This window comes from Acanthopagrus latus, chromosome 12, assembly GCF_904848185.1.
Source record: "Acanthopagrus latus isolate v.2019 chromosome 12, fAcaLat1.1, whole genome shotgun sequence".
In the NCBI taxonomy this organism is placed as follows: Eukaryota; Metazoa; Chordata; class Actinopteri; order Spariformes; family Sparidae; genus Acanthopagrus; species Acanthopagrus latus.
Genome location: NC_051050.1, coordinates 14128497 through 14145876, shown reverse-complemented (window position 1 = coordinate 14145876; position 17380 = coordinate 14128497). Strand labels below are relative to the sequence as shown.

Sequence of the window (17380 nt, the reverse complement as noted above, 5' to 3'; positions counted from 1 at the left end):
TCTCGGCACTAACACAAACGGAGACTTTACAGAGACACATTATGCAGCAGTCATTTATCCTTAAGTTTCAGTCAGTGATTTAAAACTACTTATGTCGCCCATCAACACTTTTGTATTGCTTAATTACTATCATCAGTACTATCATTATTCCAAACGGCAGAGTTCTCATCAACAACATTAATCGTTTTGATATATTAGACACAGCACAGCTATCACTACCATATATAACTGTACGCAGAAATACCAAAGTCCTCTACAGGCAGCTTTTCTATCTCATCTCTAAGAAAACTTCAGAAATTTGAAGTGGGGTGATGCTACTGTTTTAGGATACTAATCAGCCCTTGTAATGTCTTTCTGTCGTGCTTTTCGTTACCGTGGTATGCTGTGATTGGTGGCCAGTACAAAACCATCGCGTGACATCATTTTATCCGTTATAGAGGGAAGCTGTGATGGCGTCATCATGGGCGTTGAAAACACTGAACGGGACCAAAGACAGTCAAGTATTTTGGTTAATGTTTGCTTATTCATTGTCCGGCCTTTTCTCTTCTTCTGAAAAAAAAAAACAGCCGGAAACAGGCGTCCTACTTCATTCCTCTGCGGAGCATTTGATTAGCTGCAATGAGCATAACGCTGATGATAAATGCGATGGCGAAGGCACAAATCAGGCTTTTGCGCACACATGTGTGTTTTTCCTGTTGTGTTGGGCTCGCTGCGGAAAGATGAAGAAAAAAAGAGAAGAAACTATTAGAACAATCTGAGTGTCTTTGAAAATGACCATGAGTCGTGTGAAATGAAATCTGCTTGCGACATACTGTCGATGTCCACGTGGGACTCTGGACTGTTCAGGTGGCTCTCCTCAGTCATGATGATGTTCTCAATGTCTTTCATGGTGAGGTGGTCACGGAAAGTATCGTAAAGCAGCCTCTTCAGCTCGTCCACAGTCAGTTTCTGCATGTCACACTGGGCAAGACACAAAACACCAAGAAATGTCTGATTGGCAGAGGAAAACCCTCCCAACGCCCTGTAGGTCTGCAATAAATACTGGTGCTGCAGGGAAGCTCTTGGCTGACATTGTTAGCAGCCATGAGAATATTTACTGGACTAGTGCTTCCAAACAGCATATGTTTTCAATGAAAACAGACAGTGGAATGATTTGTTTGATCATGTAGCCACAAGCAAGAGAAACATGACACTGCTTGTACCATTTGAAAATCAATACCTTCACTTTTTTGTTAAGCAAAGTCAGAAAGGCACATCTGAAAATAATAATAATGCTGTGTAGTTCCTTTAAAGATGAATTATTACATCAGGTCAAGTGTATATACTGCCTATTTAGCCTATATTGAGATCAAATATGAACACTGGTTGGTAAAATGATTCATATGCAAATTATATCATAATTATAAATAAAACATAGACAATAAGGTGGAATTAGATAGGCAAAAGAAAACCCTTTGGCACATGATGTATAGAGGGGGTGGGTGGATGTATTTTAAATCACAGATAAAAAGATAAACAAGAAAAATGTTATCTGGGTAAAACAATTTGTAACACATTTAGTTGAAAAATACATGTATTTATACTTGTTTTTGTTGGTTCTCTGATTTGTGATGCCATATCTCAAAATAAAAACGTGATGCTAAGATTATCATCAAATGGAATAGAGGGCATGGCTTGTGGACACCATGCATGAAAGAGCTGAATGACTAGATTGTACATCTGTAGGCTTTTTCTTATCTTAACTGAAACAGGTGGCTTTTTATTATGAAATGACAAACAACAAAAATCCGGAGGGAAAACTTACTCAAAATAGTAAAAAGAATGGATTAATGAACGCTGACAAAGGAAAAGGCGTACAGACTTGACTGATGATGTTTACCTTCCAAAACACTGAATCAAAGTCAGCCCCGTGGAACTTATCAGGCATCCCAGCAGAAGAGAGTTTGGGGCCGAGCAACGTGACAAATTCCTCAAAACCAACCTGACCATCACCTGGAGAAAACAGAGACAGAAATATATAAACCAGTCTCGGTGGAGCTCACGCGTTGGAGTATGTCAAAAGAGCCACTTTTCAACTCTATGACCCAGAAAGAGGGAAAGAGCGAGCGACACAGTACATACCATCTATATCAAGTCTTTGGATGATAACCTCCAGCTCCACCTCATTGGGCATGTAGCCCAGTGAGCGCATGGCCATCCCCAACTCCTGCTTAGAGATGAAACCATTCCCGTCTCGGTCAAATACTTTGAACGCCTCACGAATCTCTGTAGGATAAAAGAGGGCAGTTATCATATCAAGAGCGCAGGGAAGCGAAGGAGGTATAGCACCACGAACACGTTCACATAGATTTATCACCTACACCTTCACACAGAGCAACAGCAGAGCATGCCGATGTTAAAAATGCATGTAGGCAGTTTTTCTGGGTAGCTACAGTTTAAAGCAGTTGAAAGTCATGTGAAATCACGTGTCTGTGGTGAACAGGGTATATCAGCAATTTACACATGGGCATAGCTCAGAAGGTATAATCCCTCTTTCTTAGATGTTCGTGTTTTGAAAAAAAAATTTAAAAAAAAAGCCTGCATACCTGAATATGAAGTGTTTGAACAGGGAAAAGTGCAGGGGGTTTAAAACTTTTTTTCTTCTTCTTACAAAAAACTGCAGACACGTTCAAGGATAAGTGTTCTGATATTTTACCTTTTTCTCATGGTCAGTAATTCCCATGCAAATGCCCAAACCAACAAGTATTATCTGTGTAGCCAAATGCTGATATGCAGCACGTATCACAGAGCTCCACTGTTGTCCAAAAACTATTAAAAACAAATCCATTAGCCATTTTCCGTCAACACAATTTAAACGGTCGGTTATTTTGAGTAAATCCCAAATACTCTGTGCTCCCCGCTGAAAATAGCCCCAACAAATTCAAAATATTGACTGCAGTCAAATTTCTTGAGCTTTAGTTCTTTTGAACAAATGAACGGGCCTGAGCGAGATGAGCCTGACAGACAGCTTAACCCTTAACTTCTCAATGCACAGTCATTTGACAAGTGGTTTGTACATGGACTCTCTCATGAAGTCTGTTATAACAACTTTATTCTATGATATCATTATTCATTTTGTGCTCATACACCAGCCTTATTTGTGCCATCAGGCGGGGTTACAGCCACTGTTGAATGTTAAAATCCACCAATCTTCATTCGGAATGGGAGCGGGGTTTGACTGCTTCAGCACAGCGGACAGACGCAGAGAGAGATGCTGCATTTGTATGTGACGGACACTATTTCAGCACCGCGGATAGAGACATAGATACTGTAGTTGATCACTTCTGCACCACGGAGGGAGACAGAGAGGCTGTAGTTGATAATTTCAGCACAATGGGGAGTGACAGAAACCTTTTCAGGGCCGCGGATGGAGGCAGAGGGGCTGTAATTGAATTTCTCGGCAGCGCCACGGATAGAGCCAGAGAGACTGTAGTTGACTATTACAGCGCCATGGAGGGCAACACAAACATTCCAGCACCGGGGACAGAGACGGAGCGACTGTAGTTGATCATTTCAACACAGTGGGGAGTAACGGAAACTCTTCAGTGCCATGGAAAGATGTAGAGAGGATGTAGTTGAGGATTTCAATACAATGGGGAGGGACAGAAACAATTCATTGCCATGGATACAGACAAAGACGCTGTAGTTGAAAATTTCAGCGCAGTGGGGAGTGACAAAACATTTCATCACCAGGGACAGAGGCAGAGAGACTGTAGTTGATCATTTGGACACAGCATCATGGATAGAGACAAGGAGGCTGTCGTTGAATGTTTCTTCACCGTGGGTCGAGACCTGGCTAAATGCCAGTAAATAAGCATTTACCTGTGATGCAGATAGATATAACATGTATGTAAATTAAGATTTATTGTATTCTGTTTTAAGGTTTATATTGATTGAATCATCATTACAGTCACTTCCTGGTAGAGGAGTGGTAGGTATTTGCATTGCAGAGATATGGGACACTGGCAAACATGTTTATTTTAGTTTTCACCTTCAGCTGTAACTGCAACATTTAAATACATATAGTAAAACATATAGTATAGTAAAACAGTATATAGTAAAACACAATGGTCCAACCGATCTGACGTTTCTACTGTGCTTACTTCATGCGCTGTTTTCAAGCTGTCGAGTTTCCAAACTGAGGTTGGTAAACAATGTTGTCACGAGCGAGATACGAAAGCATCAAACACGCATTTTGGATCAATTAGCTGTAACAACGTCACGAAAAAGGACAACTGTGAGCTAGCACGTGCTGCGGGCGGGATTTCTACCTGGAAGCTGACACTGATCGGTTCTATTCACGCCGGCTAAGACAAACATATGGCGCAAATTCCTTGTTTGCTGTAGACGTATACTAACAGACACCGCCGGAGCTAACACCTGTTACCATGGCCGTAGCACAATTGGCCGTGGCAGAAGGCTGCGAGCAGGTTCATATGTTTATAATTAACTACAACTTTTGGTAAATAATCCATAAACATTGCGGCTTGGCTGCTTTCCTCGCCCCGCATCACAGTATTCTGTTTGAAGTGGTAAAAAGAGGCAGTTGCACATCAAAGGCACCGAAACCTCTGTGCTTCTTTTTGATGTAGATCCTCGAACACACAAGACTCCTCGATGCTTGCCAGTGGTTAGTGTCATTCGCTGAAACAAGACCGGTGATTAAAAAACAAACTCCACCTGTAGGGCACGGCCGTGAACAATGCCAGCCTCGCGTAATCGAAGCAGAGAAAGGGAACGTGTCGCAGAGGACGAGGCAAACGAACACCGGAGTTGACACACTTGACCGTTTAAAGGCTTAAACAACACCATAAACTAGAAAATAGGCTCATCTCTAGGTTCAGTTATTAGTTTGACTGCTGCTGTCACACCAGCAGCCTGTATGGAACTTCATTAGAACTTAAAGCATGGGGTTATGCCAAGTGCCTCCACTAACTAAAACTAATTGGCATGCAAGTATGGGATTGGGCAAGCGGCACCTGCAATTTGCATGCAAACCCACGTGTGGACCAGCGCTGACCATCCATCATGTGTACATGAGAGGCCGACTGAGATACAGCATTTTACAAGTGATAGCCCTCAGTGGCAGGTCCATAGGCTCGTATGGAAATCGAAGAGGCCAGTCTGTGGTGCATCCATTGAGCTGCTTCTAAACAAGTGACACCGTCTGTACTAACCCTCGACATATCAGACACAACATATTTGTCTAAATTACAGCCTGCAGTGCTGCTTGAGTTTTGTTATCTCCTCTCAGAACCACCCTAGATTCAATGTCATGACCCCCGGTGCCAGTGACAAATAATGAATTCACTGAGCCAGCTGAGCGGTGGCTGGACTACTGATTGTTTCACACCACGAGGAGTGAATATTTAAAAAAGAAATGTACAGATGGAACCTCAAGCGACACAACTCCGTTGCTACCTCTTTGAAAAGGTCAAATTCATTGTAATCTCATGTTTAATCTATCGTGTTTTGAAAAACACTCAAACAGAGCATTTGTTTTCCTCTTGTTTTGCTCCCTCCATATGCAAAACAATTTCTCTGTTTCTTACTCTTCCAAATCATAATACTTAGTTTTAGTTAAGATTTGTTTAAAATACTCTTATTACAATGATTTCATATTTCAGCATAGACACAAGATATCCAACGTATTTGTATGTGTTTGCATGTTTTCCCTTATCCTTTCGTATTGTTTACACCTGGTGATGCAAGAAACAGCAACAAAACAATCACTATATGTTAATATTTATCATACATATCTACACATATACATGTATGAATGTGCATATTTGAAGATACATTATATGCATTTACTCATGTCTACACTAAGTATGTCTATATGATTATTCATTTTTCCAAGATGTCTCTGTCATTTTGTTATTTATTTATGTTCTTAAATGAGTTAATTAATTTTTGAGTATAAGTAGTGTCATGAATTCATTCATGAAGACATGGAAATAAATTAGATATTATTCAGACACATGACATTTCAACTTTGATGGTTGACATTCGAGTCTGTCCTCGTCAGAGAGATGACCTTAGAGGCTGAAAATGCAAGATGGTTATTACAGCCTATAACTGCATTTGTTGCATGAAGAGTGAAAAGTCCGCACAGGTAAGAGGTTATACAAGCACAGGACTTTCCTTCAGGAGACTTAATGTAAGGTAATGTAGGTGTGTTTTGTGATGGACGTTACAGAAATAATGTTGTGATTTTAATCCAAACCACAATGTTTTCCTCAGCCTAACCACACCTAACCATTTAGTGGTTTATGTATGAGGATGCGGTGTGATGTTCATAGAAATGTATGAAGCACTGTAGAATATTTCCTATGGGCCCATATTTAAATTAATTCCTGCAGGATTCTGAAAGATATTCACATAATTGTAAAATAAATTTCTGCTACAATCTCAAAAAAGTGATGATCAAAAGCTTCACAAATATACTATTTCTCAGAGTATTTTGCATTATTGTGTCTACTTGTGTATGTCATAGTGAGTATTTGGAAATCATATTCAACGCATCATTATAAAGTGTTTTGAGGACAAAGTTTACACATGATACTACTAAAAGCAGAACCCTTGTTGAATAAAAAAATAGGTAAAACACTCAGCAGACTCAGCCTTTGTTCTACTTTGAGGGAATCACAGAGAGTTGAAGCGACCTTGCGCTGCTCTGTGGGTGCAACAGCTCTGCTCTCTGGAGTCGCGGCCAGGCCAAGAAAATCCTTGTACGATATGTAAGTACAGGAATTACAAATGTATTTTTAGCATATTTCCCCTGCTGCAGCAAGTAACCAAGGTCTGTGTGACTAAACTTTTTAGTATTAATTCTGCTGACAGGGGGATGACTTCAGTGCATCTACTGACTTGTTTTCACACCATTAAGCGGCTCCTTTGCAGTGGTGTGCAATAGCTTACCGCTCAGGTCAACTACCGTAAAAATGCTATAAAATCTTGTCAATGGCTAAAATATTGTGACACATTGGTCATAAAAAACATTAGAGTGTCTGTAGTCATTGAGGTAATGACACTGATGGTAACACTGAGTCAAACACATTGCGTAAGCAGTGTTCAGAGACAAGTCAAGGGTAAGTCCATGGTCACTGCGTTATTACTATTGACTATATATCTAACAAAATCTTGCTTTTAAGCAAAGTTATTCCACTAAAGCGAAGATTTTTGGAAATTGGAAAGTGCAATTTCCTCCAGTTTCTCTTTATGAAACAGGTCTAGGTTCCATAGAAATACCACAAGCTCAAGTATCAAAACAGTCACAACATGGAGAAATGTGCAAGAATCCATATTCAGAAACTGTACATTTAAAAGAGGCACGAGAACTTCCATAACATCATGATATCACTGCTACACAGTCACATCCTTCAGATATGGCGTGGTTGCAAAACACCGGCTGGGTTTATGTGGGTGCGCTCAGACCTGGGAGCGCTGGCCAATCAGAGAAGACTGGGCTTTTTAAAAGACGGGTGCTTAAAATCAACAGGCACTAAAACTGAATGTTCAGAGAGAGGGTGAATAGAGGTGCTGCAGCAATGGACCGAATGAGAAAAATAATGCAGTTTTTGAACATTAAATCATGTAAAATATTGTATTAGACACCCAGTAGAGCATCAGTGGCATCGGTGAAGTGAGATGTCTGGACAGAGCAAAAAAAGATACTAAAAGACAACACCCACCCTGAGCCACAGTCTGTTCACCCTGCTGCCATCTAGCAAAAGATTCAGAGGTGTCAGCTGCTGTACCACTAGACTACAGTGCAGCTCGTAGTGTTGAACCTTTGATCTCAATAGGCAGGCCCATGGAAACAGTGGTCGGGTCAAAGTAAAGACGTTATACCCGCTTACAGTAAATTCTTGAACAACTCGACAACCTGTCAGAGATAAATCTGATGAAGGCGGCACTGTTTGCTAAAACAAATCAGTTTGTGTATGGTCCAAACAATTGTGCATGCATGGTGTAATGTGGCTTTCCTTTGTCTAATGTGCATTTTTGTTTTTTTTTTCCCCAGTGACAGGTGCTGCATCATCTTAAAAATGGATCTGGGGACTGCAGAAGAAATATCTGTTTTTGTGGTATCAGAATATCTTGGATGTGTCCCCTGCATTGCAAATGCTGGAAGGCTGGGTCACCTGAGGCAAAAAGGGGGGGAACAGAGGGATATTACTGTACATTAAACCGCCTTTTGAGTTTACTGAGACAAAAATGATATTGCCAATTCATTACATTTCGCCATGCACGAACAAAATGAAGTATTGACCGACAATTTCATGGCAGGTTAATCCAACAGCTGCCGGCAGAATCATGACGCTGATTGTTTCCTGGAGAGCAAACAGATGTGTTGATGTTTATTTAGTCTTCAACTTAAAACCTGAGTTTGTTTTTGGTTATTTGACCTACTGTTCGATTATCACCTTGTTCTTTCAATCGTCACTTTAGTACAACGGATGCTCCTTCTCCTTCTGTGGTTGCTTATTGGCCCGATCCCAAGAAGTAATCTGCCCTCAGAGGCTGTAGAGATGTATTTTTAGTAGCCTGTAAACAGTTTATGACAAGCTTGAAATGATTTGTCCCAAACATCAAAGCTCACGACTTTTGCCAACCCTGAGCTCTAAAACCCGGACTTGAAAGTCTGCTGACCTTCCAAGTGAGCTAAAACAGAACATGAGGACCAACAGATCCTACTGACCTTTTCTGAGCGACCTACAGAGTGATTCATGCTGTTTGTTAGAGCGGCTAAAAAAAAAAAAAAGAAAAAAAAAAAAAAATGAAAATGGTCCATGACGAAGGCTGATGCCAAGAAGCCCACTGCTGCACATTGGCAGAGTGTCAGTGCCACTGGCAAAGGCAGAGAGGCCATGGAAGCTCTCTCACCTAAGAAATTGGGGAAATCCCAAATAATGGCTGCGGGCCAGAGGAAGAGTGGGAACATGGCATTTGGAGAAAGATGACACTGTTGTGTATCACAGTGATATTCTAAACACGTCGTTTGTGTTCAAATCTAACAAGACATTCATTATATGTGTTAACATTCATAACAGAAGAGGAAGTGAGAAATTGCGCTCTGTATGTGTAAGTGCTAAATCTGTGACTGTGTATTTAAATTGAAATGTGTATTTAACGATGCGAGTTACACTGTTGTGTCAAAATCTCCTAAAAATCATTCATGACCAAATCATAAAGTCATACATTTTTTATTTCTTTAATCTGCATTTTGGTTCATTACTTTGAGACGTGCTGTTTAATGCCACATTCTGTTTTCTGTTTTCCAGCTGAGAGACCTTGTTTTATGACTGCAGAATAAATATTGCATGGCTCAGCCATTTGTTTCCAAAATCATAATTAGAGTTTCCAGCAAGTCACAGCATTATCACATTGTTGCTCAGATTTAAAGGGTAACTCTGGCTATTTTAAATATTGAAGTGTGTTTACAGGTCTTGGGGAGCACTGCTGCATATGTGAAAAAAAAGTAGTTTATTAGCCTTTTGTGACATCAGAGGAAGCTGCGTGTCATTTCATAAATTGCCTCCATTGATGCCACTCATTGGCTAAATTGCATTATGGGTAATGTAGGCTCCAGATTTTGAAAAGCAGCCCACTGGTGTAGCATTGCACTCTGCAAACAAATGATGAAAACCAGGGATACCGCCTTTCTTGTCCCACCCATTCTTCCTTCAAAACGTTGTGTCTACCCTACCCACAATGCAACTCGGCCACTGAGCGACATCAACATAGTTTTTGTTGTTTTTTTTTCTTGTTTGTTTGCTCGATTGTGCTTTGCCAGTCAGTGCACAGGGAAAGTCCCTCTGATTCCACTGATTCCACATTAGTCAATAATCATTTCCATTTATATATCTATATATATATATATATATATATATATATATATATATATATATATATATATATATATATATATATATATATATATATATATATATATATATGTATATATATATATGTATATGTATAACAATAGCTATCTTGCCAACCTGCTGTTTTCTTAGTTTCCCAAGTGATACTCTTTAAAGCAGCTGCGTCTTTGCTTTTGAATTGAGTAGCTTTTGAATCTCAAAATAGTGTCTGTGTTTGAGTGCTCCCCATCCTATATAACTGCTTATGAGCAACAAAGATGACTGGACAGAAAATACCCAAAGCGATCTTGTCGTCATCACTCCTACCCATTGGAGAAGACAATGGTGCCTATCGAACAAGGGACCAAACATCCTTGAGGAAAAGCACGCACCACTGCTGAGAGAGCTCTGCAGTGATTGTCCAGTTCACTACGAAAATCCATCCTCACCTTCAATGAACGGTCGTGACATTGCACAGGAAATGGTAATAGAGTTAACACAACAGGAGGTAGATGAAAAGGTCTCCGCACACCGCAGGAACTGACCAGAAGACAATAACAGACAGTCTTCCGGCTCCGAAGTTACTGTATGTGCACGAACATGACTCAAGACACTGTTCGCAATAGATTCACCCCATAACTAAAACCTATATCATGTGTCAAACTAAGTTTGTTCTAATCCAGATCAGTTGTAATATTCTTGTGTCCATCTGGAGATCAATTTACGTGGGTAAAGGAGCCATTTCCACTACTCGCTCTCAGCCAGTCGGGATCAAACAGGATCCTTTGTGTCGACTCGAGATGCGGCCATTTGCTGTGAAAGAGAATTGAATAAAAGCACCGGACGTCAAAATTAAATGAGGTACGTTTCTACAGCAACTTCAGATTTCCAAGTCCAGAGGTAACAAAATATAATTACCAAGAGTGCTTTAACTGACATAGTTAAGTAGGAACGTGAGGGGTTTTGCATGTTCCTTAAATCAACAAATAGTTTTCTTATCAAAAGTGCTGCTTATTGAGGTAGTTGCGGAAAATTGGTTGGAGGATAAAACTCTTCCCTGGGAGGTGAATCAGACTCTTTCTCATTAAATAAGAGCATTTCCCAGGTGGGTTCGCCCAATAATGGTATGATGAAACCCATGACATCTTTCCGTCCGATAATGAAAGTGGGGAAACACGGGAATCATATTATCCAGAGGCTGCAAAAATAGAATATGCCTTACAGCGAAGAAAGCTCCATTAAGGCCCTCTCGGTGGAATAAACAACAGGTTGACACGTAATAAAAATACTGTCAAAATAATGCAAATTTACAAACAAATACTAATACAAAAGGGCTGTGGAAAATAAGTATACTAAGAAGAACATTAATATCTTGATGCATATGTAAAACAGATTTTTCTGGCTGACTATAAACCCCAAAACAGTGTCAGACTGCGGTAAGTCGTGACACAGTTACATCCTACAGAGGGCACTTTGTCACGCTTTATCCTCCACAAGGGCACTTTTGCTGCGTTGTTTTGAACATGGGGGCAACACGGGTTCACCAGCGCCCCGAAAGTACTTGAGCAAAAGTCTGTCATCAAACAGGAGTTTATAATTTCATCAAATGCTATATTTGTAATTAATTAAGTCATTAGAGTGGCATCAAGTCAATGGCTTAACTTGTCTGGATGCTCCAGAAATCGCTCTCCCTCCTACGCGCCAACAAAGTGCTGTTCAAGCACTGCTCAGCATACCTCATTCATGCACGCCATGACTGAATCGGCACAATATGACAATCCAGGATGTGGCAAGACATGAAACGTCATACTTCACTTGCCTCCCTGGAAAGTCTCATAATAACACACACACACACACACACACACAGCGGAAAAAACAATAAATCATCCCATCATCACAGGTCGTGCACATTTACACTTCAACCGTCTTTGCTTCTCGAGATTTATGGCGTCCTCGCATTATTGCATTTACATACACAAACACAACAAACACAGCCACCAGAGACGGCGGGAGACGTGCTCCACGAGCCCTGCAGCTAAAACAACTCCCGCTGTCAAAAAGTACTTGAGATACTCCCACTACCTGCAGCTCTTGGCAGGCGGAGTTGAAATTACGTGACCTGATCTTTTTTTAGGAAAGCGGAGAATTACTAAGGATTAGAGACTTGACTTTACAAGGTTGCTGCTGTTTAGCGCGACCAAATCAAACGACTCATTTTTCTCATATAGACAAGTCCCGATTAGACTTCCACTGATCTCATTTTGAGATTTATGTTTGTTTTTCATCCGATGTTTTTTTTTTTTTACAGGCCTTTTTGAAGCTGGTTTTCCTGGCCAGACATCTCGAGGTTTTCATGATAGAATAAAGCCAAAGTAAAAAAAAAAAAAACAAGGACTGTCTTGATAACTGATGCTTTCTGTTGAGGATAGATGGAGGCGAAGAAGTACCCATCACCTTGGTATCCAAACCCCATAATTTGCTGTGTTTGCTGGAGCCTTAGGTTGAGAATTTGTGGAGCTGCTCGACCTGCAGCCCTTCTCTCCTCTTGGTTTCATTCAAAGGTTTATAGTAACGTGTTGTTCAACGGCGAGTTTCCGCCGATTAATATTTGCCTCGCATCTAAGTGATTCCCAACGCGGTGTGTTGATGTAAGTGAAATATGGCCGTGGTGGACAATCGGACAAGGTGAGAGAAGGACACAGCTTCATAATTAACATCTTACAACATCATTAGATGATGTTGTTTGAAACTGTGAATCTCTCTGGGCGGCTACAACAGTAATGACCAGACATTTGTCTTTGACCACGGCGGAAGCAGAGATGACGGAGAATCCTGTCTGTTGTTTTTTAACCTTGCTGCTGTTGTTGGCTCACTGTGGAAATGCCCAAAAACTAAACAAAAAACATATCAATACTGAGTCAGGAGACCGTCTCAGACTACTGTAAATCTTGCTTGACAAATGTGCACATCACGTATTGGTTAAAGATCCTCGACAGCTGTTAGCGCACACACATATATTACACATATGTTTGTCTGTTTTGTAATGCCGCCGCAAAATAGGCCCCCATTTGTAAGCACAAAAGCAGACAGCTTTGCATACAAAGTGGAAGACTTTCGGAAGACTCCACTACAATGCCTCGTGTCTGGGGGATTCTCCTGCTGGCTGTGATCTATAAATACTGTTCACATCCTCTGTCAGCGATGCACCGAGGAGGGATACAAGCTCGAGGAGACCTCCAAGAGTGTAACTGCCGGGGAAGTCATGACTGTTGAGCCATGAAACGAGAGTCTTATCAGTTCCAACACATGTGCAGTTAAAGTGTCTGCCAGTTCACTGCAAGTGTGTTGTAGCATAATTAATACAATGTCCTGTAATAGAATCACCTCATGTATACAAACAGAAATACTATATATCTATAAAAATGTTTGGCTCAATCTTGTCATCATTAAGTAAACGGAACAATGACACCAACAGCGTTCCGATTTGTTCCCGCCCCTTTCGCTTTGCTGTTCTGTCTGCCACCGGGCAGGATTTGTCCCGGAAAACCGAAGTCTTGATTTGCAGCACAAAGGAAGCAGGTCTGCCATTGCAAAACCAAAACAGGAAGAGGATCTGTTTTCCCCGGCAGCTACTTGTAACTATCTCCAGGTAATGGTGGAGCAGCTGGAATAACTGTGGAAACTCTGCAACGCAAAAGAAAAAGAATCCCAGAGCGTCGTGGAGACTATGTCTTTAGGAAAATGCAGAGAATGCTCGTACGTTTGAATGACTTTGCAAAGAAACTAAAACACAGTGGTGTGTGAGTTCCTCTTATACAGAATAAAACAAAAGATGATGTGATCATAGATACATTTACTGTCTTTCAGCCCAAAAACCCAAAGGAGTAGACACCCTTCCTGTCACACAGCCAAAAGGCCATTCCTTCAGCGATGTTCTTACGTGATATAATCCCCCCTTTGCAGTTCACTTGACCCACAACCAAAAACCTGACAACAATAGGCTTAGGAAAATTCTGCTTCAACCCCCAGAAGCACTGGAGGAGGCATAGAGGCAAAGGGGGAGAGTGATAGAAGCCAAGGTAAAACAACAATGAATCAGCAAGCAATTTTGGTGTTGTGTCAAACTCTGTTCCCCTGTCAAAAATGTGTTTCCCTGCCTTACCAATCACACTGTGGATTAACCTTCTTTTACTGTGAAAAATGCTGGTTTAAGTGAAAGGACTTACCAAAAGTGGTGCAAATAATTTGTGCAAGCATATAGGAGGCTAGGAATAAGATGGATAGACAATAGTCATAGTATAGCATACTAGATCAGTAAGTAACAGAACATGCCTACTTAATAATACAACTAGGTTTCTTACTTTGCTTGTACTGAGATCAGGGTTTCTTGTTTTGGACATTAGCCAGACTGCTACTGGTAGCCATGTTGCTAATGCCAGTGCTAGCATCTGGAAAGAAAATACCAGGAGCTGTGAGGAAGATGGGAACAAAAGAAGCAAAAATGTATGTTTTTGTCTGGCTGTGTGTCCGTTTGTCTTCATGACAACAATAGTAGGCCATCGATGAAAGGCCTACCACTTGAAAACGCTAGGGGGGGAAGTTGAAACGTTATCTGTTTTCACTGTAATTCACAATGACTCTGAGACAATACCACTCAAACATAGAGGAATATGTCTCTTCAATCTGCTTCACACAAAATGTTACACAACACGTGTTAGACTCCTGGTCTATTACGTCAATTATAAGTTATGTACACACTTAATGATGTTCGCCAGTCACAGTGGCATAGATAGTATTCAGTTACCCTCGTCAGTTCATGTATAATAGGCGGAACTTGGCCCTGGACCTCGGTCATAACAATGTGCTCATTAAATAGGGGGACACTTGGCACAGCCTGATGTCCACACGGGCATTTATAGAAAAGTGTGCAGCGAGTGTGATTCTTCCACACGGGGCAAATACACACATGAATGTTAAATGGATGTATTTAATGATCCCTGGTCTGGAGAGCTTGAGTGGCACAGATGTGAATGCAATTTGTGATGAAGAAAATTGGATTTCCCTTCCACACGCAGACAGCCTAACAACGCAGTGTTAGAAATGTGTAGGGTTTCTATAATAACACCTCAAACCTGATCTGGGGTCTGAGAAGCTGGAATGGTGAAGAAGCAGCCGTGTTACGTTTGCGTGCACGGGCTGAGTGCTTATCAGGGATTCTGACACCTGCATGACACAAGGGCGAAGAAAAAGGGCAGGGAGCCTCGCCACCGACCCTGCCCACCTAGGCAACCATCTGTTTGAAAAACATTCCCTGGAAGCTGCAGATCCATTAAGAGCCGTGAGCACTTAATCAGCCTCCCTAAAGCTCAGCCAGTGTAAACAATCTTCTCTCCATTCAGTGCCAGTGTCAGTGATCCTGGCCATATTGCAGCGCTCTAGCCAGTGTCCAACCTGGTCCCGGTCAGCATAATCAATCTAACAGACGGGATTGTGATCTGAATCTGATATCGGATTAAAGATCACAAAAGGTCTCGAGAGCGCAGATTTGCAGGTGATCTCTATCGAGTCTTGAGCGTGCCACCGAAGTAAGTAATTACCGTGTTTTATTGGCTAATCATAATCGTTAGAATTAATTAATGCATCCGAAATGAGATCAAGTTATTTGTTATAATTAGATTTTAACGAGGCCACTCACTAAAACGATTTGCTGTAAAGTCAGAAAATCCTCATTAAATGTGAGAAAATACATAATTCTGCACTATTAACTCCCTGCCTCGAGATCTCAGCCCAGCAAATTCACCATCATCTGTTAAATCTCTAATAAAGACTTATTTTACTAAAGTTTTCCTAACTGATGGTACCTGTAATCCTCTAATTATTTAAATGATTTGACCAAGATCCTTTTTGTTCCTTTTATTATATATTGCAAAGCCTTTTGTAACTTTGTTTTTGAAAGGTGACACATAAATAAAGTTTTTATTAGCGATATTAATGATCTCTTTTGAAGCGGCACAGTCACCTGGATAAATGATGGCAGTTAACGTCTCTAACCAATCTGTTTTTAAGGACATGTGGGGATATTTCTAGGAATTTTGTGTGGCTGAAACATGAGCGCATTCTTAAGAAGATCTGTGGACATTTCCAGACATTTTTCTGGGGACCAAAACCTGCTATTTTTCCCCCGGAAATCAAACCATCTCCATCTGTGATCGTAGCGACCAAAACAGGTGTTTTAGGCCAAACCAAGATGTTTTCCTAAACCTAACCAAGTGTTTTTGTGCCTAAACCCAAGCAGAGCATAAGCACAGTGTTGAAAATTCAACAAACAAATGAGAAGTTGCAACATAAAGAAAAGTTCAATATCAACTTGCCTGTGGTTTTGCAGAAACCTGACATTTATTCTGGTGATTGGGCTGAAAGTTGAAGTGCCAACAAAATCTGAAATTTCTGATGGGAAGTCAGGACATCTCCAGATGATTTTGGCAATCAAAACAGGTCTTTCAAGCCAAACATTGATCTGCCCCTAACCCTAGCCAAGTGTTTTTGTGTGGCTAAACCCAACCAGAGCAAAAGCACAACGATGTCTCAAGAAGAAAATGAACTTAAAAAAGAAAAGTAGAGTTTTAACATATTCATGGTTTGTCATGAATCATGATTTGAGACCCTGCTGTCTCGTCCAGAAGAGATTTTCAACTGTATTGTTTACTAAAGCAACTCAATTAGCTGAACACATTTGAGAGCCTGTCCCCTGTTTCATATTCCCTGACTCCAAATCCTCAGATATAGATATCAGCATACAACTCCTTCAACTCCGAGAATGTATTTGATGCTGTGTTTCGTCCGGCCAGTCCCCCTTCACAACTTGTCTTCCTCTACAGATTCACCTGAACGCGAAACTGAACACAACTCTTGAATCTGTTTAGAAGGAGCAGTGCGTGTCCTGTGCTGTGACATGCGGCGTCTCTCTGCACAGGATGCAAGGTCCTTTTGTCCTTGTGTGTTGTGCTTGGTCAGTGGGCGCTTGAATACTACGGTCAGCGAGTCTGTGCAACATTGTCACAGAGAGAAACTCGCCAATACTCACTGTTTTTATATATATGGTTTCAGTCTCTAGTTTCTGGGTATCCAGGTGAATTATGTTTCGAACAAATATTGATGCGCGACTATATTTTGCACACTGTGCAGGTGATGCAGAACGATTCAGGCCAAACCGGAATGTGTTTTAAAGAAAAAGGTAATTAGCCACGGCCGGTGAGCTGATTATGATAAATCCATATATAATCTTACACTGCTACACTGATCTGGTGTCATCTGGATTTAGCGTCTGAGAATAATTCATGTGAGCTTTAAGTTCTGCTGGATAATAAACGTACAGGGAGGAGTGGCTGACCTGCATGTAAATGAGGGCATTCTGCTCTTGTTTGTGTTTTGATGATTGTGGGGCTTATTCCTGGCTCCGGGTCATCTCCCAA

At 41.0% G+C, this 17380-nt stretch overlaps 1 protein-coding gene across 1 annotated transcript in view; it reads right to left on the bottom strand.

Moving 5' to 3' along the window:
- Positions 1-370: 370 nt before the first annotated feature.
- Positions 371-17380, bottom strand: part of cabp7b (calcium binding protein 7b) — an 18684-nt gene continuing 1674 nt past the window's right edge. The window contains exons 2-5 of the mRNA XM_037117564.1: positions 2122-2265; positions 1880-1992; positions 813-960; positions 371-709 (exon numbers count right to left, since the gene is read on the bottom strand). Of these exons, the coding sequence (XP_036973459.1) occupies positions 582-709; positions 813-960; positions 1880-1992; positions 2122-2265 (533 nt within the window). The 3' untranslated portion in view covers positions 371-581. The remainder of the gene's footprint in view (positions 710-812; positions 961-1879; positions 1993-2121; positions 2266-17380) is intronic.